Source organism: Sphaeramia orbicularis, chromosome 2, assembly GCF_902148855.1.
Source record: "Sphaeramia orbicularis chromosome 2, fSphaOr1.1, whole genome shotgun sequence".
Lineage (NCBI taxonomy): Eukaryota > Metazoa > Chordata > Actinopteri > Kurtiformes > Apogonidae > Sphaeramia > Sphaeramia orbicularis.
Genome location: NC_043958.1, coordinates 16,044,211 through 16,069,531, shown reverse-complemented (window position 1 = coordinate 16,069,531; position 25,321 = coordinate 16,044,211). Strand labels below are relative to the sequence as shown.

Genomic DNA, 25,321 nt, shown 5'->3' with positions numbered 1-25,321 from the left:
TTAATGTTAGTTAAACCCATGCATGAGCTAAGGGTTGCTGGTGCTAGTGTTGTACACTAATGCCACTGTCAAGGAGCAGAGGCAGGAGGGAACTTAAGTGTGGACATGAGGATTTTTCACAGAAAAATCATCACCTGATTCCTCCACAAACAAATGAGTGTGCAGGCTATCATCACATGTACACAGCCAAACCAGCTGTTAGCTTAGAACTGGAGTTAACTGAGATCTAGTTCAGTGTAACACAAACTCCAATACAAACCTCATATTAGCACACAAGCCAAGTTTGGATTAAACAGCTGTTAACTTGGAAATGAGAAACAAACACCTGCATGATGACACAAATAAAAAGAAAAGAGAAACAAAGAGTTGCTAACACCAACTGAAAACATACCATGTTTTCTGCAACATTTATTTACATCACATATCAGCAGAATACAAGGTTACTCTTCACAGAAGACCAGTCCAAAAACTGCCAGTTTTGAACATTTATCAAACGGATGATCCATCTGTTTTTCACTCAATATGGACTTCCCACGTAAAATGAATCATCCTACAACAGTTTAGTACAAAAACGACAAAGTCAGATTCATTCTATGAATTGAATCTCAGTGCAGTTTTTGGCCTTTACTTTGATTTTAACCATTTCTTTTATGGCGACTTAAATAAATCTAACACTGCACACAAAACAGAGAAGATCAGTCCTTTTGTAAGCAGCAAAATAAAGTTCATAGATTATTTAGGGGGAAATATAATGTATTTGTCAAAATGCCTCATTGGACATGAAACAAATGATCATGAATATAAATACTTTTTAGTGGTGCAGTATTTGGTCTACAGCATGCAATGCTTGCTATAACACAGGTGTACTTTAATTCCCTTTAAGAAATATGAGGGAAACATGACTGATGTCAACCTGAAGCAAGTCTCAAGTGAGAATTTATTTGTGCTTATATTTTACTCTTAAACTACAATCTGTTGGCGCCACAGTAATCAAATAACACAGAGTCCCAGGTGAGTTCAGGCTCAGCTCCAGATCTTGTTTTACAACAAAATATGTGGAATATAATTTCTCATTAATATACCTAATACTTGCTCATATGATTGTTATTTAAGGTGAATAAGCAAATTGGCTTTCCTAAATAATTTCAGCTTCTTTCAAATTCCCTGTAATAAAATGTCAACCAATACTGTATGGCAGTGGAAAGTATACATACATGTAGGAAAGCTCATACAGCTTAAAATGTATTTCATAAAAGTGCATTCAACATCCCGACATGTGAAGAATATAAATCTCGGGGAAAGGAAGTGACAACAGCAACAGCACCAGCAGGAAACAAAACTGAAAATGCAGTTCACGAATCCAAAAGCAAAATTTATGGCCCCTAAAATAAAAAAAAAAGAAATATGATTTTCTACAATACGGGCACCTTTTACAGCGTGTAATAACTAGAAAATAACTTGAGAGCAGCTTCTCCACAAAACGCTCCACTTCACAAAAAGCAAAGAAACTGAAAGAGAGAAAGAGAGAGAGACGCCTCCGCCTGGATGATCCGTCTACAGCGACAGCGTTTCAGAAAGCATCATGTGCTTCCTGTTCTCCAATGTCATTCTCACTGGTCATGGAGTCGCTTCGATCAGATTAACAATTTGTTTTTCATGACACTGAGGAGATACACAGCCAAAAATCCTCTGGAGTCCAGCAGGGGCTGCAGGTCCAGACTCCAGGGTGGACCTGAGGCAAAAACACACATCTGTCAGACTTCAACAATTCCTGATGCATCTAAATATTTTTGGGACAGTTAATGTTTTTTATTTTCTTATATATTTAACCTTTATTTAGCCAGGCAAGAGAACACATTCTTATTTCTAACTGTGGCCTGGAAAAAGCAGGGCCTTTTGAGGGACACACTGCTCCAAAGCGTCCTGCCTACCATGGACTTACGTTGAACCTCCATCTAAAAATACCAAGTCATGAATTATTTTCCATCGATTCCAATTTATTTTGTTTTATGTGGAACTGATCTGGTGCATGTATAATTTTTTTCTTGGCTCATAAGAGTTTGATTGGCAGGTCTATATGACAGCTCGCTTGCCAAGTCAGACTTTATTTATAGGTTTATGTAATGAAACATTTTTTTTCCTGACAGACAGCTCCACTGTTGCTGTGATTAATAGGTTATTCTGACAAGACTGGCAAATGACTTTGTTACACAGCGTCTGATGATGTTTATGGGTTTTTTTGAGTCAGTAAGTTAGTGTTTAACATAAGCTCTCCTTTGGCTTCTGTAGTCCTGCCCCTTTTGACCAAATATAATCATTTCTGCTTCCAAAAAGCCAACATGGTGCCATCGCAATCGCAAAATACTGGCTTCAAAATGTCAAAACATGGAATTTGTTTGGGTTGTTTGGGTTGAAACAAAGGCAGAAAATAACTAAATACAAGTACTTCAATAATGTAATCCAGTGGATTTTGCTGGTCTGTGTTTTTTACATGTGAAATGTAGCATAATGAAAAAAAATGCTAATGATCAGGAGAGTCTGTTAGAAGGAAACATAACAGACCCTAAAATGAAACAAACACAAAAGGTGTAAAAAGACAAAAATGGCATCTATGGTGAAATGTGATTCAAACGATGTAAGAGACATGAGTTGTAATAAAACAAGTTGCACATTGGAGTTAATTTAATGTTCATCATTTGATTTGATCTAGGATGGTTTCCTAGTCTTCACATATTAATATGACTTGAGGTTCAGTTCACTTTGCGCTGAACAACTGCTAGAAATGTCCTCCAGGGCCAACTGTGGGACATTTAACCCTTTACTGCCTGAATTAATTTACAACTGTATAAAAAAGACAAATTATTTTAAATTAAGTGGGAATTATTCATTTGAATTTAGCACAAACAATAGCTATGAGACAAATTAGTGACAGTAGGCACGACTGTCATAAGAATAAACAAACAAACATAACAAAAATTATCCAAAAATCAGTGGAATGTCATGAAATTAATAACACCATTAACAAAACAGGCCATTGAAATGATTCCATGAACATTAAGAATCATAGAAAACCAGGTAGCATATGTACATTCACAACAGCATCTCAATACAGAAACAGTGGAATATTCGTTCAATTTCACAACAATAGTCTACAAAGGGTTAAGAGCTTGAACTTTGAACTTTTACTGCAGTACTTGAATCAGTACTTCTACTTCTGCTACTGTATTTCTACCAGAGTAAATAATATGTGGACTATTTACGTACAGTGGCGGTGTTGGCGGACTGCGGGTCTACGTCAGGGTGAGGAGCATCAGCGGCTGCAGGGGAAGTGTCAGGAGGAGGAGGAGGGGCTGGTTGGACTGAAGCAGAGTGGGCGTGGCTGCTGATGGGATGGGCCTCTTCCTCTTGGGCCCGTTGCAGAGCGGGGTGTTGCAGCAGGTGATGCAGACCGAGTTCAGCCTGCCGGTGCAGAACTGCTGGTAGCCAGAGGAGGCGATGAGGCAAGCCCCAGATGAAGCACACGACTTCCGATAATGTATCCCTAAGGATAAAACACAGGCAGTGGTGAACATTTTAACCAGGCACACGAAGTACATTTATTAGCAGATATGGAGAAAACATAGAGTTTTCAGGTATCTGTACATGACTTAAGCTTCAACATAAATATCTATACTTTTTAGTCCTTAGAAAACAGGTTTGTCACTTGTGTTTTAATGCACTGCATGGATTTTGTCACTATTTTTATCTTCCATTATGGTATACCTTCTTCACGGTATAAGGACCAAAATGAAATAATTGGACATAATATATCAAAAAGCAAAGACAAATCCCTTAACGTGTTCTTCAGTGCGTATCACACATAACAAGAGAGAAATAAATTAATAAGACGGTGACAGCATAAAATGACAGATGTAACAAGACATAACAAAACAAAAACACACCAGTAGCTTCTCTGATTTCATGAGTTTGTGTTTGTTTTGGTGGTTTGACTTTTACATTGATTTAATTTAATGTACTGCATATATATGTTTGCAGAAAGAAGTAGCAAGATAAAAGACAAACATAAAGGAAAAGAAATGGAAAGAAAAGAAAAGACATAAATAATGTACAAGGTAGAAATGATTTAGAAGACAAAATAAGAAAATAATGTAGAGGAAACAAAAAACAAGAAAAAAACAAAAAAAAACATTTGTGTAATCTTTGATTTCATGTGCTGGCTTTGATAAATCTGACTATGTTCTTTATTTGTCATTTAATATAGTTTTGATATTGGATATAAATAAGATTTTATGCTGTTTACTTGAACTTAATGTATTTTGTTTTAATGTACAATAAAAGACGTAATAAAGCACCGTAATGAGACAAAAGGAACATAAAAGCAAAACAAAAATAAAGTAAGGAGAAGAAAATGACATACAAGCAAAAACAAAACTATGTTTCAAGACAAATACATGAAAAACGAAACAAAACCAAAACAATATAACAAGATGAATATTCTAGTTTCCAGGCTCATCATGGTTCAGTGACTTGATTTTTAGTCTAATTTAAGCAAGACGAACTGAGATGAAAGAAGTAACAAGACAAAAACAACAGAACTAAATAAAATGTGACAAAAACTAATAGACATAAGATGTAAAAAGCCACTTTTTACTTTTATACTTTAAGTACATTTCAGAGCCTGTCCATATTTCACTTCTACTGTAGTGAAGTAGTTGAACCAGTACTTCTATATTTCAGTAAGTCTTTTATACCATTGCATTCTTGTTCTGGAGTAAAAAATATGTGTACTTTTACCATTGTTTACAACCCTTTCATCCAGAGCTGAGATGGAAGACATGCTCGGCGTAACACCAGAGTGAAATATCTCCTGAATCATATTTTCTCTTTTAATTAGATTCCTCAGATTCACGATGTAAACTCCAAGAGCTATCTGTGGCATTCTCCTGCACTCAAAGATCTGTGGAGTTATTGACTCGCTGCCCGCTCTTATTAACAGATGTTTGTCAGTGTGTTATACGTTACTACAATTTTTATGCTCGTATGGAGACAAAAAACATTCATCCGGTGGTGGTGTGAGTTTTTATTGCTGCTCCGTCTGCTACATATATACTGCTGTTATTTGTTCTAGGTGTGTTACAGCGGGTATTTATTGTATCATTCATGGGGTCTTCGTCTTTTTGGATTATTCATTTTATGTTTCCTACTCTTCACAAAATGAAATTCCCCTGAGTAAAAAAAAAGTTTTAATTCAGTCAAATCCAGAGGAATTGAATATCCCCAACAAGAATTTCCATGACCTACTTTTATTAAAAATATATACAATTGAAGTTGTTTTCCCCTGTTATTATACTCTTTGTGGTAATATATAACACATGTTTATTCACAAAGTACAAACACTCTACAAACTACAAATCACTTCCCTCTGAGTTTCACAGCAAAAGGTAGAAAAACATGTACAAATAAGAACCACTTGTCCCTGTAGTCGCAGAATATATCTATCAATAAAGCTCTTTACTGATAGATATATTCTGTGACTTCAGGGACAAGTGAAGTAAACAGTAAACAGTAAAGAGCTTTACATGCAACACCTCACATTCTTTTACTTAATGCCATTTCATGTCCTCACCGTTGAGAACCTGCTGTTCCTGTTAATGGTCTTTATTGGGTTGGATGGGGATGTTCTGTGATTTGTTTTGTCTGAATGTAACGTGTTCTTCTCTTTAATGAACTCAACTAAAGCTACGTTCAGACAGCAGGTCTTAATGCACAATTCGGATCTTGCATATTGTGTTACTGCGTATTTTCTGCCATACTGTGTATTGTAAACAAACAGATCTGCGTCCCCTGCGAGTAAACAGTAAAGGTCTTCAATGGACGGTCGACACAGGACACGCTACGACAAATTAATGAAAACATAGGATTAAATTGAACAGATGGACCGGAGAATCTGAGCATCTATCATGATGTTCAAACCAGCTGTTTATATTGACCTGTATCTGATACTTATATCAGATCGGTCCATCTCTAACTCAGTTCAAAGGTAGGACACTAACAGCAGCAGGTGTAGCCTCTTGAACCCAGTTGCCATGTGACTAGAAGAATGTCAGCTAAAAACTCAATTAAACCAACTATCAGACAATAAAACAACACAAACAAGGATTTAAAGGAGTGATATTTTGCTTCTTTTTTTTTTAAATGGAATTGCGCATTTTAAAACATTTCCCTGTGGTCTACATAAACTGTAAATGCTCTGCTTGCGTCTGAATTCTTCATTAATTCAACTCCACAGGTCCATCTTCAACCTTATTTCTGAGTAATGACACCAGAAAGGTTGTGTTTTTTTTAGCGTGGCCCTTTAAATGCAAATGAGCCACTTCAGGCCCCACCCCCTCCAGGTTTTTGGCTGTGCTGCTCTGTCCCGTTCAACCAACAACTGAACATTTTAGGGAATCGGATCGATGTTTGGACATATTTTCAGTATGGACTACAACCACTGCTGCTGACAAACAATTATGTCGTACTCTGAGAAATGTTCATTGGAAGTCTGCACCTTATATATGCAAATGTCGTGACGTAGCTAGTCATAGACGAAACGTATAGACGTAGAAATCCACTCGATTTTTGACAAAATGAATATAAAAATAGCTTTGCAGCACCTGGGGGGTTCAAATTCAAACTTTATGAACTGTTCGTGTTCAAATACACAAATAAATGAACCAAAGACTAATAAAAGTGGGTTCAACAAAATATGACCTCTTTAAATGAGCAGTTACCTAAAGCAATCCAACAGTCTGAGACCAGCGTATGTCATGAATAATTTCATAAAACCACAGAGCAATGAGACAAACTTTCCAGCACTAAGCTAACACTAAGCAGATCCAACTGTACAAGTATTATTTATCCACCGCTAAAATTCACTGAACCAGACAAAGAAGCGCATTATGAAGCAATGATCATGAATTCTGTCTTACCTTTGTTTGTTTTCTGATCAGAACTTGCTTTAAATTAATGAACCTTCTGCTATTGGCTAATCCATTGTTTTGTGTTACACTGAAATGATTCCCACCAGAAACAAACAGCCCAGTGTTTAACAGGTTAACATCTTACCTAAGGAGAGCAGCAGCACACAAAACAACACTACAGCCACTGAACACGTAATCTTCTAATTATAAAAAGTGTCTAGGCGACAGGCCACCTGTTGTCTCACATCCATCACAGAAAACCTGCACATCTTCCCTCAGTCACTTTGCTGCTTTGCTTGACCTTGCTGGAAGTTTTTTACTCTCTGAAAACAATCAGAACTGTTATATATATCAACAATCACTGCACTGGCCCAACAATTGGGGCACTGTGCAGCTCGGACGCCAATGAATCAGGCGTACATGATATAGCATTTTATTTTCTGTGAGGCAGCGTGAGCTAATCTACTGTTGTGTCACAGGAAACTGATGGAAAGTCTTTTCTCTTTGATGAATGAGTGAAATAAAGTGGCGCAGTGAGGCTATGGTGTTGGAGTAGCACAACAAAACACCGAGCCATCTCATGAGAAAATAAAGGCAACAGAAGGCATTCCATTTGTTCATAATGAAACGTAGGTGTACGAGTTTATCCACGCATCAGTCTTGCTTTCCTCCACCTTTGAAGCAGAGTAAAAGGGAGAAAATAACAGATAATGATGTTTGTTACACTGAAATCACAGCAGACAGCTTCCACCCGGGTCAGTTAGTCACACGTGTGGGGATTAAAGGATATTTAAAGAATAGAAAATGGGATAAATGATTTCTTTATTTGGCTGGAGTCACTTCGGAGGAGCAGAGCGTGCAGATGAAATGTCACCCATGCAGCTGATTCATCACATTATAACAATGATCATTTCCAAAGTGATCTGAGACTTGTTTACGCCTGCATCTCCAGCCCCTCCCCCCGACAACATCCCTATTCCCTTAATTGTTTGCCCTGTTGTACATCAAGGAAATTGGCAGCGCTTAAGTGACTTCTTAATGCAGTTTATCCTCGACTGAGCGGGCGAAGAAAAAGAAAAGTTACTTCTCAGAGGTCGAATGTGTTCTGATTGCGGCTCCGTCTCTGGTTTCCAGACGGTCACCTTTCTTCTACAGATAAACAGGAGCTCTAACTTTCTCCCTGAGTGCCTTTGGGTGGCCCTGCCTGTGCTTTCACAGCCTCAACCATCAATCCTCGATGATTTTATCCTGGATTATATCAAAGACAATTTAGAGGGACCACAGAGAGGACATATCTCATAGTTCTATAAATGTACTATTTCTAAACAGGTTGCATTTATTGATTGAATCTTTACAAGATTATGAAAAGAGAAACTAGCAAAGATTGATGTCAGAAAGTCATACTAAATCTATAAGATCCTTTCTTTCCTGTAAAGCACTTTGACCTGTGCTTGTACAACATGGCTTTGTAAATTCCCTGCCTTCCACATTGATCTAAAAATGACTTTTTTGTCCTTGGCTTGTTCTAACCTTCAGCCAAATATAATGTCAGTCTGTCAGAGTCTTGATTTAATGTATCAGAAGTAGATACAGACATAACTGAGTGATTGTGCATGCTAAGAGACAGACTAAGGATAAACACTGAAGGCTGGATCCACAAAGAATGGATTATGTCTATTTGTACAGAGAACTGTGAATTATCTGCAAGCATTTTCTGTATCTATTCAGAACGGCTTTTGTGCAAATTATATGCTGGTGCAAACTTGTCTGCAAAATTTTGTACCTGAATGCAATTTGGCCTTGTTTTGCTTCAGAGTTTCTAGTATTCATTTCAGCTACTGGTGGATTCATAACAAAATGCATCAATAAGAAAAGATGCACACACACACAGACCAGATTCACAAAAGGGTTGGATGGTGCAATAGTTGTAACTTCATTACTAGCAGATCAGTCAGGATCTGACAATTATTAAGAATACGTGGCCTTACACGCTGGAACTGTAGGATAATACGGAAGGAAACATGGATATGTAATAAAGCAGTCTGATCATCAGCACTTTCTATATTTAACTACTGAATGCTCGTGATAATGATAAGAGCACGTAATGACCTCATCTTTCCAATTTCTGACACTGAACATTTCACACTCGACAGAATTAAATATGAATGCAATACCATTCAACCCTCAGACATTCAAAGATCTGAAGATACATTTAGAGAGAAACAGTGAGTCAGAGGTGAAATTGCAGTCGATGGTATTTTCACTAGTCAATATGCAGCAGTAATTTATGGTGGTCATTGATGAATTAGACAGTTTTTACACCAAGGCTACTTTGAATAGAAAGGGGTCATATTAAATGTATAGGTGGTTGACGTGGCCCTGAAACAACATTTACTGAAACAACATTGCCTTTACAGAATCAAAAAACAGATTTTTTTTTTTTATTTTTACACTTAGAAAAATGCACCTACTTCTTGTCACCAATAGGCCTAATTAAGTCAAAGGGTATGATACATGAAATTATTTTATCTTCATTCTAATCAGGTATGAAATAGAAGATTACTTAAAAAGATTAATACATGTTAACTTGTTTTTGTAGAACATGTGAAATTAAAAATATTCCTTGTCTTTCAGTAAACTCTCAGTTGGTAAATTAATAAGCTACTAACTAAACTTAACTAGAATCTTAATTTTTCTTTTTTTTCTTTTTTTTTTACTTAATGTAATTCATTTACTTCTTGTCACAAGTAGTTTAATTTTCTAGTCAATTAAAGTTTCTAACTGATTTTACAAGTCAAATCATTCTTATTAAATAAGTTTATTCTTTTCGCGAGCTAACATTAGCTAATGAGCTGACAGTAGTAAAGTGTTATCATTCCTGAGTTGCTAATGTTAGCTAACAAGCTAACTGGAGCTAAAGTTACTTACCACAGCTTCTTTGTCCAAACGGAGAGACTGAGAGGGAATTAAGTTGAAGTCATATTATTGGATATTTTTGTGGTTTAGTTTAGATAGTTGCTAAAAAAAAAAAAAAAAAACAATTTCAAAGAGGGAAAGGAACCAAACCACTACTTAAAGATCTTTAAGTGTAATACCACTAACAGCCACTAGATGCTGCTACAAATGTCTCAGTAATTGTTTTTTTTTTCTCATGATCTGCAGGTCTATATTTAAGTTCTTCTTCTGTTAATCAAAGTTGATGTTAAATAGAAAGCTGTATGACCACTGTGAAAGCTTGAACGGCTCTTGAGTTGGACTGTCAGCGATTCTGTTGAATTACACATATTTTTTCTTGACAGACAATGAAAATGTTATGAATATGCTTGATGAAGCGCACCATTTTATTAGAATTTACAAACAATGACAGTTAAAACGCCTCGCTTGAAAACAATAAAAAACCAACGGGAGATGTTATAGTCCAATCCGTCGAGTAATTATATAGAGTCTATGATCCCGACCCAGTGTTTATTTAATTCTGTACGACGGAAACCACCATCTGGAGCTTAAGTGGCTATTTTGCAAAAATGTCCAATAGTTCTTGAACCACTAATCCATGCATAAACTTTAAAAAACTAAAGTGGAGTGGATATTTGCTTCAGAAAGGTTAAATACAGACAGTCATGTATTTGGAAGTCTAAAACATTTACATTCAATTTTCAAAATTTCTAGAAACTTGCAATTTGTTCTGTCTGAGTAACAAAGTAAAAAAAATATCACATTTCACCCTGTTATTGTTTTTCAGGAAAATTGTGACTTTAAATGAACCAGATGAGATCGAGGACCTCCTGAATCAGATGATGTCTGACTCCGGATTCTGACCGATACTATAGAAATACTGTTGAAAAACTAAATAAACTAGTACAGGTTCTAGGTCTCTGAGGGCTAATATGGAAAAAAGTCACTTTCTATTTCATTCTTTGCAAAAACAAGAAATTAGGTATTATTAAAAAAAAAATATATATAGTAATGAGTACATTTCATTACAAGTAAAACCAAAAATAACATTGTTTGATGAAATGTCCAGGAGTTGCTTTGGAATACTGGTGAGAGGAAGTAGCGGCTTTATTTTTACTGTAGAATAAATCTGGTTTCTGCGGATCAGATAATGATACCAACAAATATACGTATAAACTAGTGTTAAATCCTCAGTACTGCCGTGGTTCAGCTCTCCGTCTAAATAGGGTCCTGACCTGAAGTAAGATCAACAACTTAGAAGCCAATCTGCCACACTCTTTTCTGGTCCTAAAAGAGCATAGCTCTAAGTCTAATCTCTATGTGTAACACGTAGGGCACCCTTACTTTAATCATACTTATTGATTACAATACATATATCAACTTTAATTCAACTTAATAAATCAACTCAAATCATCATGTTAGTATTACGTTATATTTAATCACTGTTTTTACCCTGGATCATATGTTCCCACTTCTATGCCTATATCAGCCTGAAGAGCCCTAACCTCGACCTAACTTGACACTAGAAATGGATTATTTCAGCTTGTCATTGCCACATACACACATGACGGAGTACACATGACACGTGTACTCAGTTACATCCTGCTACTACTTATTTGCTGCTGAAACACAAAGAAAACTCACACAAGTGCTGCAGTTCTGTCTGATGTAACATGGCTGCTGTGATTTAAGGGTTTCGCTGTTGGTGGGTGACATGCAAGATCTGTGTGCACAGCTTATTACAGAACCACAACCTAGAAATGTCCAAATAACAAGGAAAAAAATACAGCAAAAGGAAAATTTGGCTGCAAAAACAATGTCTCCTAGCTGCAGGAAGAAGGAGGTTTGCCAAAAACAGGTACTTAGTCAATGGTGTCTTCCAAACATGAGGCTAAAAAACTAACAAAGCCCTGTATGGTTCCACTTCTGGCATTACCAGGCTTCATGTGGTGAAAATTCCTGTCGTTTTATCCCAGAAACTGTCTAATATTATGCAGCTCTAGTAGAAACTAGTGACCCAAACATCTCCGTGCATTCACCAACATTTAAAGTGACACGATGCTGCTTACCGTCGGGTTTGACCAGGACCTCCTTCTGACACATGTCCTGCACGTTGACGGTGCAGTTGACGATGAACTCCGGTGTGGAGCAGTCATTGTGCTTCATCTCCTCACACTGGTAGCACTGGATCTGAAGGGCATCTCCTGTCACGAAGGAGGCAAAATTGATCAGATTACATCTTCTCCGGTGGATGACTTGATGCTCTTCTGTCATATTTTAGACTCAATTTAGCATCTTTAGGTTGTTAATTATTGGATAAGCAAAAAAAAGGCAACTGGAACAGAAAAGCTTGAGTAATTTTCACTATTTTCTATTTATTTTGTGTGCAGCTTGAAACCCATTTTCTCTTTTCCCATTCCCATTCCTCAGCCCTACAGCAGCCAGTTACTCTTTTTTTCTCCTTCTCCACTCTAGACTTTTTCATGTTTTTTCCACCTTATATAGATTTTCTTTTGTGAGGCTACCTTTGATGCTGTTCACTGCTCCAAAAAGGGGGGAAAAAAAGTACTCTGTGAGAGGTTAATGTCGTCTTCCATACGGTTCTGACAGCAGTAGCAGAAAGTCAAGACTGGAGGTTCTACTGAGCTGGTCTAAAAGGTTTGTTTTTTAAAAATGTGCAACCAGTGTCGACACGGGTGAGAATAAGCTGTAAAGGAAAACATCAGCGCGACACAGATTTGCCCTTTAAGATTCTCTTTTAACCTGTGGGTTTTATGGGCGATAAAACTGCATTTACAACCCAAACAGAGGCAGAAGCAGAGATGGCCTGTGTGTATTCCAATCCCCCGAGGTGGTAAAAATGTTGACGTCGGTTGTCTCTTCAAGATAAGACACAATGCATCACTTGGTTTTTGCAAATTCCATTTTCCTGCATCCATTTTTTCCCTCTCCCTAACCTCATTATGAATTTATAGTGCGTTAGAACCAGCTGAATGGAGACAATATTGCTGCCAATACTGGTCAAAAGTGACATCTTCATAAAAAATAAGGTGATCTAAAGTCTATCACATCTTGAAGATATCATCATGATTGCATCAGACTGAGGCTTTAAATCACCAACTTCAACTCCTGCAAACACGTCCGCCCTTTCCTTTCTTAAATAACACAGGCTATCTGTTCCCACTGACAGATATTACTGGGGTAATTATTGAAATGGCACCCATCATTAATCTTGACTCCGAAGGCGCCATCAAATGCGGCCACCACTGATAAAGGTCCACACATAACACTGCGGCCACAGCCTCCCCCCCTGAGCTAATTACTTCAACCAAAGCAAACTGCCTCATACTTCCATCCATCACCACCTCAGATCTGGAATATCTGTCAAACTGCAGGTGAAAATTCAACATCTTACTGCAGTTTATCAGGGATGACTTTGTTGCTTCATAACAATAAACTAGAGCAGATAAGGGGGAATGCACCTTCTCCATCCAGGTGTGAAGGGAGACAATTGGAAAAGCAATATCATCTAAACAGGATTTCATTGTGATGGCTGCAGGCAAAACAAAATAACCAGAAAATAAAATAAAAATCAAAGAAAAAAAAAAAAAAAGAATATTAAGTTCATGTAAAATGCATGACCGGGAACTCTAATCTAAAATACAGCAAAGTGCCATCATGAGGAGAGAGAGAAGAGGAAATTGTTCATTTTTAAAGCAAATCAATGCAGCAAATGAAACAGAAAAAAACAGCAGCTTCTGGAAAACTGATAAGCGCAGGGTTGAACACATCTGAGCCAAAGGAAACAAACCCAAGAAACAACAGAGTCAGATCTGGGTTTGCACAGTTGTTTTTTTTTTTTTTTTTTTCTTGGGGTGGAATAAATGAGGTCTGAGAGAGGAAAGCAAAAGATGACCATGGGTGTAGACTATGAGGAGCACTGGTGTCTGATTGAATGGCATCTGAGAAGTTGGAGAGCTTCAGGAGGATGTTTCCAGACTGATGCGTAAAAATGAAGTGAAAAGCAGGTGAGATGTAGGTTTTCTATCCAAATGTGAGCTCATGCACTTTAAGTTTCAGTATGAGGAGATAAAAAAAAAAAAAAAAACTGACATCACTGACTGACTGACTGATGCGGGTGTGTTTCTTCCTTTTCTTTCTTCTTCTTTTTTTTTTTTTTTTTTTTTTTTCCAGACCTACCTGCGTCGAAAAGGACTCCAAATAAAGTCGCAAAAACGAGAAGACGCATCCTATCCCAAAAGCGACTCGGAGAGGAAACATCAGACCGTGTGAACTTCTTCAGGCGAAGGCATGGAGGACAAACCACCGCTGAGGAGGAGGAAGAAGAAGATGAGGAGCGTGAGGATGAGGATGGGGAGGAAGAAGCCCGGACGCTGCTGATGCGCTGCTCATCCTCCTCCTCGGCTGGATGAGGTGAGAAGATGGGGAAAAAAAAAACAGAAGAAAGAGGAGAAAGAGGAGGATGAAGAAAAAGAAGCTCCGCAAACTGTGCTGGTGTTTGCGTGGCTGCTGTGCGTGTAGTCTGGTGTTCCGGCGCAAAGTGGAGACAAATCCAGAGCGCAGGAATCAGAAAGCGCACCACGTGACAGTGGCGCACACTTGGCATTTCAGATGTGAGCCGGTTTGTCTTTACGGCACAATGAAAAAAAGCGAATAATGTCATGTGAGGGCAGGCATCTGTCATTTCTCTTCATTTTAGATGCTCAGGTTTAAGTCTGTGTCTGTTTGCCACCTTTATTCTTTAAAGAATCCTTTAAAATCCTGTCAGTCAAAGCGGTGCGTTCATGACTTTTCCGAAAACCAAGAACATCACACACACCACCACCACCACCACTAGATTAGTTTTTCAATGGAGTTGATACGACTCTAACTAATCTTATCAGTTGCTCTTATGTGCCATGGTGATGTGTAAAGTTAACACAAATAAGGACAAAATAAGAGAAAAAGTCTGGAAATCAAAATACTGCATGTGTAAAAGTAGAAGTGTGTACTTAATCTAATTGTAAGACTTGGAATTTGCAGCGACACAGTGTTGTTACAACAGAATAGAACTTGATTGCTTTTTCACTAATGTATGACATGTAAGGTCATTTTAATGTAGTTGTTCTTCAACGTACAAGTAATTGGAGAGACTTTGAATATTGCAGTGATATCGTATGTCTTTTTTTTTTTTTTTTTTTTTTTTTTTTGGAGTTCCATGGAATGAAAAGTGCAGTATTTGCTTCTGAGACGCAGAGGTATAGAAAAACTCAAGCATTATTTGAAAGTACAGTGCGTAAGTAAATGTATTTATAGTTGCAGTTTTTTTCAGCAAATTCAGCAGGTAATAAATAAAAACATAGATTTTAGTGTCATACAGGGATGGAAAAAAATGAAAGGGGTCAAAGAATCTGCTGCTGTTTTAATTAAACAAAAAAAAAATGCAGTGTTTTTAAAGAAATACAGAGGTAATGTGAGCAGGAGGTCTGTGTTTTCATTTATTTATACTCACATAATTACATATCTGGGGAGTAATGGTTGGAAATCCCTCCGCGCGGACTCAGAGCGCACAGTGCCGTCTCCGTCTCCATTCCGGGGACCTCCCCACCCTCCCACCCCGCTGACAGATTGTGAGTGGGAAGCCGTGATTACACACGGTGCCCTCGGGGGTGACAGTTTTTGGGTTTTCCTCCAAACCTTTCTCTTCGTGTGAAAAGCATGATGGGAATGAATCACCCGCTGACGCACGCGACGGATGCGCATGAAGGACGCATGAAGTGCACACCACGGAGCTCGGGTTGAAATAGGAAATAGTTTCTCATATTTATTTAGGAAATAGTTACATAAAATATAGCATTAAAGTCTAGTGTAACAGACAAAATTGCACACGGTAATAATCAATAATAATAATAATAATAATAATAATAATAATAATAATAATAATAATAACAATAATAATATTACCAAAGTAACACTGCTGGTAACCATTTCTCTTTACAAAGGAACCAGGAACATTTAAGGAGAGAGGTGAAGCATGACAATCACACTACAGTCTGACAGTACAAAATGTGGGTATAAATACTGGACATCTAGAAAAATACACAAGTCCTCTTCAGACTCTCTTCATACAATATTAACAGTTTCATAGAAAACTTGAAACACAGTCGGCTCTGTTGATTAGCACCAGCGGGTCAAATTCCACATAGAAATTTGGCATAACTTCACCTAAAAGTTCAAATATGTCTTTAAAATAAAGTGATAAAATAGTTTAGCTCTTATTGATCAAAATAAACTGTATTTTTTTTTTTTTTTTTTGGTCTTTTTTTAATTACTTTTTTTTGTTTTTTGTAAAACCAGAACCCCCGAAAGGGTTCCATAAGAAAAGATACATGCCATTTTGAACAGTAGACTTCAAACCTTGGTTGAATGATTGGCAAACAATTTACATACTTTTATTTCATTTCACTTGCATATATCAAATCAGCAATGCCCATTCTGATATTAACTTATAGCGCCTTTTTTATATATATATATGTACAACATAATATACAACCATGAAGGGAAAGCTGAGGTTTGGAGAGTTCAGGGATACTATGCTACATGAGACTACAACCATTTGGGTTTTGACATTAAAAACACAAAAGCAAAAGATTAACTTGACTGTTTTTTTTTTTGTGTGTTTGACAATAATTTCCTGATGCTGAGATTCTTACAATCTACACTTAGTCCAGTATGTTCCCTGAGCTACTGAAAATGATGCTGAGTGGGTTCAAGCTGAAAAAGTCACCGGCGTACCAACGTTAACGTACCCATACGCCTCACCTCAGTTGACACCTTCAGATCATTTGAAGCTTGTTTTTTATGTAGAATGATGATTATTTTTACCATCTGAAACACAGTTTTTATAATATTTGCCTTTTTTTTTGCCATTATTGGCTGCAGATCTGCTCAAAAGACCAAAGACGAAAAGTTTTACAGCTAAAAATGTACATCCTGATTTGAGTCAACCGCAGTCACCAGGAAAAATTGTTCGCAGTCCTACAAACCATGGATGTGTTTCTGAACCAAAAACATGTTTCATACCAACATTTGTGATTCGAGCTTTTCTTGCTTAAAAAGAAAGTCAAGTCCACGACCAACCACTGCCTGTCTGCTGAGGAATAGTGGATCCTTCAATGACACATCGATGGTTTGCAGGAACATACAATGACCACTTTTTTTTCCCTGGTAACTGGGATGGCTTGAGTTGCAATAAAGATATAAAAAAAAAGGAAATCTTAAACCAGGTGTTATGTTTTAGGGCAACTTTGATGAAAAAAGGACTTAGCAGCACAACAAGAAATGAGAGCTTGAGTTGCAAATGAATTTCCCAGTTACCAGGAATGCCATCGGAGCCACAATGTAGTTTCAGAGTATAACCACCTCTGTCCATCTGCTTATCACTGCTCACTTTACACTCCTTTCAAACTTTGTACAGTATTAGTTACAGTGCAATGATAAGAAGTTCCTCAGCGAAGGGAATTGCAGCGAGACGACATTTATATTGCTGTCCACCAGAGTCAAGCTGTTAAAGTTCAGGTTTGGGGTTTGGGTGAAGGCTTGTCCTGGTGTCACCAGCTCCACTAAGTGCTTTGTGTTGCATGGAGAGAGGGCAGGGCTGTTAGTCGAGTCCCAGGCTTTTCTAAGGACCAAATAAAGTCAAACAGAACAGACAGACCTTAGGTTTTTCCACTGGAGATCCAAATTAGGGGGGAAGGTTTGGATATTCAGGATGCTTCATTACATGCAGATTGAACCTAAAGCCATGTTTCCAACCAAACTATCAAAGTACCTGGAACACTTGGTCCTGGAAAACTACTTCTAGGAACTATCCTTCAGATAGTTGATGTCAGGATTTCTGGTATGGTCCACAGACCCCTAAAAATTGGTAAATAGGTCTGCTACAACTGTATTTTCTTCCAAGTAATTTTTGTACTTCATCACTGGCCCATCTATCACATTTTTGATGCTATAACTCCATTGTAAAATTTGAGCAACAGTTGAACCGATGTGGTTTAGGTTGTGTTTCACCCTTTTAAATGAAGTCTACTACGTGCATTTTGGCCTCACATTTAATCTGTTTTCAGCTAAACTGACCCTAATCCTCAACCCATGGAAGATTAGCTTGGACGTCCATGAAAATGATAAATGTTCAAATTTAAAAACAGGATCTGAAAATTCTGCAAGAACTGACCGATCATAAATGTTCAACACTGCAAATACCCCCACAAAAATTCCTGAAGTATCATGAAGTTCTACTCCCTGAAAAGGAACTGCTTTTGGGGGATGATATAAAGTTTCTTGAGCTTTTCCAATGGTTGCTGGTTCATGGGGAAAGGTTTCTCTGGTGGAAACATGGCTTAAAGGTCTCCTGTACCCTTGAACATCCAACCAATGAATGCATTCATAAACAAGAAGCATTTATAAACCATGAAATTGCAGGATTCAAGACTAAGAAAGTCAAATCCCAAGCAGCTGCTGAACTTATTTTTTGAATGGGCAGGAAGTTGCCCAAGGACACAACAAGTGCATGGACTCAGAGGAGTTGTCTGAACTGGACTTGAGCACTACAGCCCTACACGTCGTTGGAGCCCTGACTGGTGCAGGAGGAGAAGCTGTCGTAGAGTGAGTCGCTGAGGGAACCAGCTTGATCGGCCCCAGGCTTTGCGGAGAGGCCGGCGGGACAGGGTTTATCGGCCTTACAGCAGTCCTCCCCGCTCTTGCTCCCGGGGTCGCAGCTGCCCCTGTGCCCGTCTAAGGCGGCGTCTGGATACAGACTACCGCTGCTCGAGCTGCTGTGGTTCAGCTTGTTCAGGGACTCCAAGGAGAAGTCGAGGGAGCCCGGTTGGTTTGCACCAATGGGCGTCTTCTCCAGGGGGATCTCCTTCTGTAGAGAAAACAAGAGCAAAACATTTCACTTTGAATTGAAGCATCATAACTCACTGTAAACCATACAACGCTGTATTCCCTTTCAGGGCTTGTCACTGTGCTTGTGTTTTTCCGCTCTCACTTTTGCTGGTTTGACAGGTACACAATGAATACAGGCTTGACACTGCAGCATGTAACTCTTCTTGTTTACAGCACTGTGCTGCAAAGCAATAAGACTGATTCCACTAGAGAGTATGACAGTGATCTATATTGAGATTTTTTATCACGCTCAAGGACCAAATGTATGTCTTGGGTGTTGGGATGCAACATTCTCTGGGCATCTCTCCGACTTCTATTAAGTGTATAATACATTGTATTATTTCGTTTGTACAATGTGTAATATGTGTCATAGATTAGCATAGTAAGGAACATGTCACTCAGGGGAAATGTTACATTTAAAGGAGAACAGAGGCTCTTCTGTGTTACCACCACTTCAATTAGCAAGAGCAGTTTCATCTGACAAGCACTAGTGAATACAGTAGATGGGACTGCAGTCGTGACAGTTAAAATATACTTATGAAGATGTTGCAGAGTCTGGCGAACGTCCACACATTCTTTACTCCAGTAGAGGTACAGCATATGATAGTGTATGTGATAGAAGTTACAGCACTGATTCAACTTTTTTACTGCAGTAAGAATGAAAAAGGACGCTTTTATTTTGTCTTTTACATTATTAAATATACACCTTTTCTTTGCAATTACGTAAAAAAAAACTGTCTTAAGGGTGGAATGGTGTACAATGATGCAAAAAAACCTCAAAGGCATTAAAATGAAAGTTTACAAAATGTAAGGAGTGGGAAAAACAGATATTTGAGTTAAAATGTAGGGAGTAAAAATAAAAAGTCAGAAAAATAAATACTCAATATAGATTAGACACATGAAAACCTACTTAAGTGCATTTAAAAAGTCTTTCTATATTGTTATTTACAATCTAATGTCTCCATGTCCAGTGTTAAGTAAAAGTAAAGGAAAGAGGAAAAGTGGAAACAGTAGTTCAACCTCCTACCAAAAACAGTGATCAAATTGACAATGTGTATGAGACAAGAAATTGTAACTAAATATAGAGAATACAAAAATGTCACATGTCCACAAAAACTTCACTGGTAAAGTACTACCAGTGGTTAATTTTCAAAGTATTAAAATCTATAACCAAACAGGGTTAACAGTAAAGAAATAAAATCTACCTTTTGACTTATATTATGGGCCAACTCTCTGACACTGTCAACTACAATTTCTAACTTGCCAACAAAAAAGTTTTTGACTAAACCAGCTTCAGCCATGGAGGAGTCCTTCGGCAAATCCCAAACTTCAGAATACATAAAACATGACCTAACACAACCTTTTTCACAGCAGGTGTTTTCGCTTGTCTCAGCAGGAAATACACAGGTGACTATAATAACAGTGATGATGGGTCTGCTCCTGTTAAATGTTGCACAAAGCCTGTGAGACAACATGCACCAATGAAAACACTGGAACTGATGTTTCTACATTAAATACAGATGGAGGGAACTGAAGTCATTACACCTGTTCATGAGTCAAAAGGTCTATGACAGGAAGTACAGCCAACCAAAAGTGATCATGTAAATCTGGGGTTAAATCACTTCCATTCTGATTTCTAATAGATAAAAAAAAAGATCAACATCAGGTCTAAATGAGTAACATTTAATAAAAACAGGTCATCATAAAATAAAATCGAATCAAGGAGTGTACCACAGCAGAATCCTTCATTCATACAACACAGCAGCCTCTCAGAGCTCTTCCTGGACAGGTGTTTCTATTTGGCCCTGAAAATGGCCTTGTTGATGCTGAAAGAAGCACAGTGTGTGGGACACCGGCGGTGAGGATTTGCCTTTTGATCTAAAGTTTGCTAAACTGGCTAGCAGAGTCACAGTTAACACAACATGTTCATAGATATGAGTTTCTTGATTATATGTTGTCTCCTGTTCTACAGATCAACTTTATCACATTTCACTTATGTGTGGTCTAATGTGGTTTCAGTTGTGTTTAGAATATATCTTTATTGTCACTGTCACAGGAACAATGAAAATCAGTTTAGCAGCTCACTTCAATTTAGTAGCAAAACACTTAGTGCAAAAAGGACTGTATAAAAACAAAACATCACACAGAATGTTAGAAAATGTAGGAATGTGCAAAGGCTCCAGAATAAAATATTAATGCACATATGCTACTAAAGTACAACTAGAACTACTGAAATGTACAAAAATATACAAAAGCTAATTCTATACTACAGATGAGAAGTATGTACAACAAATAGGAGATATACAGGTAGCAAGGTGCATATGTTGTGCAGATATTGCACTGAGGTAGGGTGAGTATCACAATGTCCATTACTCTGGAGTTAGTGATTGTTCAGTTGTGGGTAAAAACTGTGCTTGAGTCTGTTTGTCTTTAAACATAGAAACGTTTTGTCGGATTTGCAGGATGTACTCTGCTGGATTAAAGGTGACTGAAATGGTACCTTTGGTATCCTCCACAGTGGTCGGAAAGTCACCAAACAACATCTGAGAGTAAAGATTTAGTCATTTCAAAACCTTGTGTGGATGTACGACCAAAACAACTTCCCTCCAAACATTACTTTGCTGAGGTAACATCACTGCACCCTGAACTCAGTGTGTCCACAGCAAGTGTGTTTCACTTAATTACAAACTAGCTCAAAGAGTTGTTACCCATACTCCAGAGCAGTAGGGGAGAGTGCCAGACCTATATCAGGCACTGGAACAACTCAAACAAAATATGGGGATACAGTAGGTCTGGTTATGTAAGACTACAGAGAAACTACAATTTGTTCCCTTTCAGATCTCTACTAGATGCACTTGGACCTCATGCTTCTTCTGTTATAAATCTCATTTTAATAACCCATGGAAATTGAACGTTAAAACAACCAATGCATTAGTAAACAAGATGCATTTTTCACCCATGAGGACTGCATTGTATTTAAGGCTTAGGGATACATTTCAGTCATGTTGGAACAGATGTAGTTTAGACTATTTTTTTAAACACTTAACACTGAAACAAGAAGATGTCCCCTTTCAAATAAAATGTAATAAATGCATTTTTACCACAGGCTTCTTCTGTTTTAACCCCTATCCTAAGTTCACAGGACCTATGCTTAGGGTCCCGTGAAATGGTTGGATGCTAAACTAGTTTATTAACATGAATTTTACTAATTCTCAAAACTGATAAATGCAAAGCCAATTAGTTTTCAAGGGACACAACTTTAAGCTGGTTGGTAGGGATCAAACCTAACAAGAAAAGTTTGTAGATTTGCATTGACCAGCAGCTTTTAGATAGCCACCAGTGTTACTAATGATCAACGAGGAATGAAAAACACAACAGCGCACAGACTTAAAAATAACCAGTTGTTTATGATGAGCCAGCCGTTTACGTATTCTACATGATTCTGCCGTCTCTAAGGGCACTTTAGTATGCCAGTTGCTGTAGCAATCAGCATCAAAAACTCTCCTCAGAGGCAGGAAACCAAACTCCATGGCTTCAAATCTATCCTCGAGGCAGAGCAGAACAGTTTTTGCAGGGATAAGTACACAAAAAAAAATAGCTGGAGGGTCCGAGCAACCTCTGGGGACCCTCCAAACTTGGACCATTTAGTATTCTGCTAGGAGGTGTGTCTCCCCATGGACACTCACTGCACAAATCTATACAATATTTCAGCTGTTGTTAAAGCACAGGAAAATCATCATTCTGGTGGAGAGAGTAACCCTGGTTTGTTTGATCTCTGAAGTTTGTTGAGCCATAAAGTTAGCAGCAAATTGTCTGGACTTAACCATCTCTTGTATTTGTTCTCACATTCATAATGCAAGGCTGCTACATAATGCAAAGTTACTTTTTACTTAGTGTTCATCTCAACAAGACCTGGTCAGTGAGGTGAGGAAACATTCTCATTGGGCTTCTGGTGCTGCATTTCAGATTACCTTGTTTCATTTTCATGCTTGTGTACAACCAAACAAAAATGAATTAATGGGTCAAGAATACAAAAGTATAATTAAGCTCATTCTACGTAGGCTGTATTCTTTATTTTCAACAAAAAGGTCAATAACACTACAATAATGAGGCAGTCATTGCATTCAACCAGTGCTGCAGAATTAAACAATGTGATCGAATCTCCATACAAACAGCCATCTTCCTTTTACATTTCTTCAACAAAAAAGAAAGAAACCACACTGTGTCTGATAGAAAGCCAAGGTTGGCGAACAACGAACACAAAGTGTTTACTGAGTAATGTTGATTGTAGTTGATTCCAGTTTCACTGTGTTGTCTTAACTGATTGAGCAGACTTAACGGAATTATAAAAGAATATAAAGAAATAAAAACATAACATTAAATCAGATGCGTCCACTTCCAGCGCATAACAGTGAGCTCATGCAGTTCTCTCAGTAACTATCTATACTAGTGACTATTGGGATTTTGACCAATTTCTTCACCCAGGAATGGACAAAGTAAAGATTGTACGCATGTTCCTCAAGCCACATATCTACTGAACATGGAGAAAATGGGTTTTGTTTGAAGCCTCAGTCTTAGTAAGAAAATCTTGTAAAAAAAAAAAAAACAGATTAAAATGACATTCTAAGCCCCTGTGACCATAAGCACTTAGGAGACAGGAAGTGAACTGTTTCATATGATTGGTGATTTGCACACAGTCTCTGTGACTGGAGGACATCTGACCATGAACATTACAACAGAGTGAACATTTGTGCCTAATTTAAAGACATTCCGTCAAACCATTCCTGCACAATACACTTTAAACCAACTTCTTTATAGAGATTCTCCATGGACACATCTAAAAGCACCTGATACATTTACATTGTGCCTCTAAATTTCTTTACATGCCCCTAAAGTTTGCAAATCATGCACAAGGGAGGAAATTAACGAGATGTTTGAAAATACTACAAAAACAGGGTTTCAGTTGGTGAAAGACAAAACAGTCACACTCAGACATAAGTTGTGATACTTTTGGTCTCCATTTGAACTACTGACTTTTCTCTGTGTGATGATGCGTTCTTAAAATGATTAAGGGCTCAGCAGAAGCAGTGTGAGTTTGAGCTTGTAGATCCACATTACGCTGTATGTGTAGGTGGACAGGGTTCAAAACAATAGAGATAGTTCTCAGTCGGAGTCCTTTTGGGCCTGAAGCCTTGTTGGTTTCCTCTCCCATCCGCTGGTTAATTTCATTCACCTGCCGTCCCAGGTGTACACTACTGGGTTATGGGGGGGTACAATGAAGTCAGCCGATTGAGAGCCCAGAGGGACAACTATGAGGACAATCAGTCCTGTAAAAAACTACACAACCGCCAGAGAGGTTTTTTTTAAACATTAAATATCCCTTTTTTCTCTCAGACATCATTAAAGTCTGTTTTCTTGTGGGTTTTGCCTGATAAATAATTAAAGTTTTTGAAACTAAGGCCACATTAGGTGAAAGCATGAGTAAAAAACTATTAAGTTACATGATTTACGATTTGTATATATAGAAATATATATTTATGTATTTTTTTCATTATAACCATTTTTTTTTTAAACCTAACAAGTTGAAACCTTTACAAAAAAAGGCTGAGCAAAATGTTTGGATTTCTGGATGCCAGATCAACTTTATACCCAGAAATCCCACCGAGCTCCATTAATGTGTACTGCTGTGACCTTTCTCTGCAAGTGCAATCACAGCAAACGCAAAGAAAAACAGACAGAAAAAGAAATGTTAGAGAAAAAATGTGCAGAACTACCCAAAGGTGACAAATGACTCAAATAGGAGCTGTTTTTTGTCTATGCAGAGTCCAAATTAAGCACAGGTGTTGAATGAAGATTAGACCTTTAGAATTTCAACACCCACACTCTGACGTTCACAGTGTCGCTGTTTTTATGTCAAATTATTGTCAGCCGTATAAATCGTCAAATGACTTTGGGAACAGAAAGAATCCATGACATGATGTGGATCAGATTAGCAGAGGCTGTGACAGTGAAGAACAGTCCTCAGGTCCCGACTCCCTCGGCTAACCCTTCTCTGTATCTTCTCATGGTCGGAAACAAGATGAGAGAAAGGGGAACGGTTGTCTTATCGCTGATTGCATTTGATTTTGGAGGAACACAATTACTGGCAGATCGAAACTTGCAGGCGCAGGTCTTTGTACCACCTGCAGGTTCAGCCAGAGTGATGGCTGCACACATAACAGAGGCTGCCGGCAGACATCTCACAGTGAAAGGCTCTCTGAACAACACAAGGGGGTTGGATCGGCAATTGGTTCTGCAGCACATGTCAGTAATGGGATGTCTAAGCTGAAATTCAGAGGATCTGCTCTTTTATTGTGTCAGGAGTAAGACATATTTTCTGTTTTGCCCCACTCAAATGTATTCCCTCCTTTCTTTGATGTTTTGACTTATGCAGATGGTAAAACATAGTTACATTTTGT

The 25,321-nt window shown here is 38.0% G+C and overlaps 3 protein-coding genes across 7 annotated transcripts in view; all 3 read right to left on the bottom strand.

Annotated features, from left to right (window-relative positions):
- Window positions 1-25,321, bottom strand: part of LOC115434446 (ly6/PLAUR domain-containing protein 6-like) — a 1,359,089-nt gene that overhangs the window by 1,095,314 nt on the left and 238,454 nt on the right.
- On the bottom strand, window positions 367-14,685 carry LOC115434829 (uncharacterized). 2 transcript variants are annotated; one of them, XM_030156959.1, is made up of 4 exons: window positions 14,118-14,685; window positions 11,987-12,121; window positions 3,261-3,541; window positions 367-1,732 (listed from the first exon to the last, which is right to left on the bottom strand). In XM_030156959.1, the coding sequence occupies exons 1-3, from the start codon at window positions 14,620-14,622 to the stop codon at window positions 3,291-3,293; spliced, it is 891 nt and encodes a 296-aa protein (XP_030012819.1). In that variant the 5' UTR covers window positions 14,623-14,685; the 3' UTR covers window positions 367-1,732; window positions 3,261-3,290. The 2 variants fall into 2 exon arrangements, with proteins under 2 accessions (XP_030012819.1, XP_030012810.1); XM_030156950.1 differs by having other exon boundaries at window positions 3,265-3,541; window positions 14,118-14,684.
- The window catches only part of LOC115434240 (nck-associated protein 5-like), a 197,458-nt gene continuing 188,338 nt past the window's right edge, over window positions 16,202-25,321 (bottom strand). For all 5 annotated transcript variants that reach the window (XM_030156080.1, XM_030156088.1, XM_030156092.1 and 2 more), the window contains one exon: window positions 16,202-18,843. In XM_030156080.1, coding sequence (XP_030011940.1) covers window positions 18,532-18,843 — 312 coding nt within the window. In that variant the 3' untranslated portion in view covers window positions 16,202-18,531. The remainder of the gene's footprint in view (window positions 18,844-25,321) is intronic.

Coding starts and splice junctions, on each gene's coding strand:
- LOC115434829 (XM_030156959.1), bottom strand. CDS start 14,622: ATGACAGATGCCTGCCCTCACATGACATTATTCGCTTTTTTTCATTGT. Junction 12,122..14,117: donor TGGAGTCCTTTTCGACGCAG/GTAGGTCTGGAA, acceptor CCTTCGTGACAG/GAGATGCCCTTCAGATCCAG. Junction 3,542..11,986: donor GGTCCTGGTCAAACCCGACG/GTAAGCAGCATC, acceptor TTTTATCCTTAG/GGATACATTATCGGAAGTCG.